General features: G+C 39.4%; 1 protein-coding gene across 1 annotated transcript in view; it reads right to left on the minus strand.

The window, feature by feature from the left end:
- The window catches only part of LOC102847298 (disintegrin and metalloproteinase domain-containing protein 5-like), a 106070-nt gene that overhangs the window by 68801 nt on the left and 32116 nt on the right, over positions 1-5153 (minus strand). The window contains exon 4 of the mRNA XM_006900305.1: positions 3858-4050. Within this exon, the coding sequence (XP_006900367.1) occupies positions 3858-4050 (193 nt within the window). The remainder of the gene's footprint in view (positions 1-3857; positions 4051-5153) is intronic.

The following is a 5153-nucleotide window of genomic DNA, read 5'->3' on the forward strand; positions in this document are numbered from 1 at the left end:
GGATGGATGGCGAAGAGATTGAGATTGTTCACAGCTTCAGTTTGCTCGGCTCCACAGTCAACACTCTTGGCACCAGCAGCCAGGAAATTAAAAAAACCTATCGCGATGGTAAAGTACACTCATGCAATGGAATATTACACAGCACGCAGGAGCAGTGATTTTGTAAATTGCCACCTAACTTGGGAGTGACTGGAGAGCATTATGCTGAGTGAACTACCTCAATCTCACGAAGACAAATACTGTATAAAACCATTGCTGTGTAATGAGTATGAGGATCCAAAGCAGAGGTAGGAGGGTGGAATAAAGGGGTGAGAATGGCTGGGTAGAGTGTTAACCATATGGTTGCACAATTTGATGTGTGAGTTGTGGTGTGTATATGGGAAAGATCTTTTGCGAAAATCAATATATTCAAACTTTGTAAATAAATCAGAATAATTTTTTTTTTTTAAATTTGGATCAGAGAACTAGGTGTAAAACTTAAAATAAGGGTCAGCCATTAGCACCAGCTAAAATATGAGAACAGCATAGTTGAGTCCTGACCACCTCCCTGAATCTTCATCTTCTCAGGTAGGAGTGACTCTGTTCTGAATAGACACAGAAGAGAACAGTGTGAGGATTCACCAAGAGCACCAACTGAGATGTGGGAGCTACATTGCTCAACATCCCTGGGTATTTCCCCCCTAAGCAAGAGGCTAGGCAGCATTTTTGGAACTCATTCTACCTGTAAGATACCTGGCTCGTCCCGTTCCCCTACCGCTCTATCCAGAAAGATAGAGAAAGTGCAGCAATCGGGCTAAGGTGGTTTCTAGCCCTGCTGTGCACCAATACCAGGAAGAACAAGATAGTCTCAAGAAGAGGTAGGCAGCACTCTGGTAAGATCCCCACAGTTATACACTGCAGTTCAGAGAGAAGTTGAAGAACTCTAGGAAAGGCAAGTTTTCCCACAGCACAGGATGAGAAAGGACTCCTGATACAGCAAGTTGCACGCTGCCATAAAGAAAATTCTTTAAGTTTGCAACTAATCAATATCATCATAAAGATAAAGAACTGCCAATAACCTATGCAGACATAATAGAAACGGCATAACACATATCAAGAAAAACTTCACATATTGATAAGGAAGCAGCAAGCAACTTCAAATATTGTGGGGGGAAAAAACCAAGTCTTCCTTAAAAAGCAGAACATAAGGAAATAAAGATGGCAGTGGCAGAGGAAACAATGTAAGGAGATGCAGGAGCAGCAAGCTGCGTAGAAATGAGCCACAATGGTCCTCTACGGTTCTTAGTTTATCGATAATTGAACAATTAAACAGTTGATTACTGGTCTTCAATATAGATCAAGTCTCAACATCAAGATATCAAAGAATCCCAAAAAAGAATAAGTGAGACCCAGGGCACCCAGCCCCCCCACTGTCAAGCCCACATCTCCACCAAAGCTCCATGGGGCCTCTGTGGCCAGACCCCAGGGATCCTCTCATCTGGGATGGACAACGGGCACCAGGCCCCAGAGCTGGTACCATGGAGCTTCCACACCACCACAGAATAAACTTTTTCCAAAATAAGTTCCCAGAACCAAGATGGTGGCAGCAAGAGACACGATATGAGGAGCAGGAGGCTCAGCAAAGCCACATGGCTTATATATACCCAAACAGCCTTGCAGGTGGCTGCTGGTCATCAGTGTGAACTGAATCTCAACATCAAGATGATGGGGATTCTTGAAGGAACGTGAGTGAGTCCCACTTCCTCCCACTGCCTACTGCTGAGCCCACACTGCCCTGATCCTATGGAGCTTCCATGGCCGGGATCCATGAGTCCCCTGGCCTGAACCAGATGGTGAATTCTGGGCCCCACAGATGGTATGATGGAGCCCCTGCATGGCTGACGATTGCACATGACAGGAGCCACAGGCCCCAATGCAGGAGGGGGGTGGTGACAGCAGTGGCAGTGCCATGGAGCCACAGGAAGTGAAGGATTTGATGTGGGAAAGCATCTCACTGTCAGTGAAGATTTCCTTGGACAGGCCAGAGAAGATTATCAACACAATGAATGGACAACACTTAACAATAACAACATATCCCAAACTGCAGATCTCCTCAATGCACCACATCTTTTGATTTCTTTGGAGGACAGCTGTATAGCCAATGGATTAGAAGAGGTCCAAATTTGTTCCCATTCCCAAAAAAAGTGATCCAAGATAATGTGGAAATTACTGAACAACATCATTAACATCACACGCAAGCAAAATACTGCTGAAGATCTTTCAAAAACACCTAGAACAACAGTACATAGAGAACTTCCAGAAGTTCAAGAGCCTGTGGCATCAGAGACATCATTGCTGATGTCAGATGGATCCTGATTGACAGAATACCAAAAGAATGTCTATTTGTGCTTTTTTACTATACAAAGGCATTTGACTGGGTGGATCATAACAAGTTGTGCCTGACATTGAGAAGAATGGGAATCCCAGAGCACTTAGTTGTGCTCATTGAAACCTATAGCTGGACCAGGAAGCCATTGTATGAATAGACCATGAGAACACGGCATGGTTTAAAATTTAGAAGGGAGTACATAAGGGTTGTATTCTCTCCATACCTATTTAGCGTGTATGCTGAGCAAAGTAATTGAAAAGCAGGACTCTATGAAGAGGAATAAGGCATCAGGATTGGAGGGAGACTCAACAATTACCTGAGTTATGCAGATGGCACATTGCTTGTAAAAGATAAGGTAATGCAGCCTTCAGTATAGATTGTGTTTCAATGTCAAGAAAGTAAAGATTCTTACCAATGGACTAATAGGCAACATCATGAAGGATGAGAAGAAAATAAAATTATCTACAATTCCTCTTGCTTAGATCCACAATTAACACCCTTAGCACCAGCAGTCAGGAAATAAGGAGATGCATGCACTGAGAAAATCTGCAGTTACGGACCTCACCAAATTCTGAGGAGCAATCATGTTAGTTTGAGGACGGATATGTCTGATTTAGACCATATTCCTTCTGATCACTTGTTTGTGCATCTGAGAGCTAAACAGTGAATAAGGATAACAGAATAATTGATGCCTTTGAGCTGTGGTATTGGAGAAGAGCACTGGACAGCCAAAAGAACAAATATGTCTTGGAGAGGATGCAGCTGTATTTCTCTTGGGAAGGATAAGGTTTGCCTCACATACTTTAGGCATATTGCTAGGAGGGGATATTGCTTTAGAAAGGACATGATGCTAGGAAGAGTGGAGGGTCAATGAAGGAGAGAAAGACCTTCCACAAGGTGGATTGATTCAGTGACTGCCGCAATAGGCTCTTGCATGTCAGGAAATGTGAGGATGGCACAGGATAGAACAGGATTCACATCTTTTGTTCATAGGGTTGCTGAGTTATACTCAACTCGATGGCACCTAACAATAACAAAATCATCTAGATCATTGTTAAGAGTAGATTTATTAAATTTGTCAAATACTTTCTGTGGTCATTAATTATCACAAGTGGAGCCAAACCACACACTATAGAATTTAAGAAGGCATTATCTAAAACGAAACATTATCTAAAGAACATCTGACTCCACATATCTAAAGTAGCCAAATTGTAAGAATATAAGATTTCAATATCCCCATGGAGTTATTTGCACTTTTTCAAGAAAATGTACAACAATAAATGAATGGAAACCCAAGTTCTTTATAAACATTCATTAAAATCTAAAAAAGAAAAAGAAAAATGTAGACCAAGTTCATCCCTTTTTATGTTTCCATTACAGCTCTCTGAACATTCCATTAAAAAAATAGAAGCAAGCTCTTTTCTTCTTTTCCACCTGTTGAAAATACATTCAAGACATTAACTTTTTTTCTGGAAATAAATCTACTAACCTGTGTGGTGCCACAATCACATTGTTCACGATGTTCTAATATCCCATTGCCACATATACCGATCTGAGTAGTTGATCTGGCATCTGGCTTATCAAAAGGTTGGTTCAGAAGACATTCAAGTTCAGATTGTGAAGTCAAAACCTTAAATTCATCCACATTACAGGTGCTAAAATCTTTTATACCTTCAATATGCCTATATAATAAAAATAAAAATATAGTTATGACAAAAATGTTTCACGTATGTCTATTTATTCTCCAATCATATAATACTGCAAGAGACTTAAAAACTTAAATTATTGATTATAGAGAACAACAAGCAACGTTTAGAAAATATTTATTCAAATGTATTACTAATATGTTACAATATAAAATATAAATTCAAGCAAAAAATTTACTGCAGTGGAACATAACACACTGCAGCCTCTTGTGCTATCATTCACTATGTTTTATATAAGATCTATTAAATATCCAATCTATAACTTTAATTAAGCCTTTAAACAAAGAAAATATTATTTTCACTTATCTTTGATAGGTCAAACTATTAAATTCTATATTTTAGTCCTTTAACATTTAATAAGGGATTTTGGTAAGGAGTTGTGCTATCAACCCAAAGTCTAGTGGTGGTTCAAGTCTATCAGCTGCTCCTCAGGAGAAAGATGGACAATCCCTGTGTGGTTTGCAGCCTCTGGAAACCCACTGCAATGTTCACTTTTGAGTAAGTTCCAATTGCACAGCAATGAGAGAAAAAGAATATTTAATATCATTTATACCTTTGATTTATTTTTAAGTATATGACACTTCTGTAAATGCAAATATAAATATGATTGTATTGACTTAAGTTGTATGCTTCAAAATATTAGCATTTGACAATTAATTTTTCCCCAAGATAAAAATAAGTTGCTGTCTTCCAGTCAAGATAAGATAATGCAGACTCATTTCCTCCTGTTTCTCCTCACTAAACACAACTCTGGAAATAATGCTAAAAGATGTCTAACAAAATTCTGAAAAGTGGAAGGGAGAGACAAATTGATTAAGGATCATAGAACTAGAGGAATAACAAAGGGATTAAGTGTCTAATATTTTCCTACACACCAAAAGATCCAGGTTGAATGTATCCAGAATCAAAATTTAGAAGCTACAGACAGGCCTGGTAGGCCCACTTCTACCTCTGAAAGTCCTACTAATACCAAGTTAGCTAGGCCTTGTCAACAAGGGAGATCACCTGGATCTCTCCTAATAAGATCCCATCTGCTTCACTTACTTATTGGGATGTTGTTATTGTTATGTTCCATCAAG

Source organism: Elephantulus edwardii, unplaced genomic scaffold, assembly GCF_000299155.1.
Source record: "Elephantulus edwardii isolate Elephantulus edwardi_28Jun2011 unplaced genomic scaffold, EleEdw1.0 scaffold00279, whole genome shotgun sequence".
Classification (NCBI taxonomy): domain Eukaryota; kingdom Metazoa; phylum Chordata; class Mammalia; order Macroscelidea; family Macroscelididae; genus Elephantulus; species Elephantulus edwardii.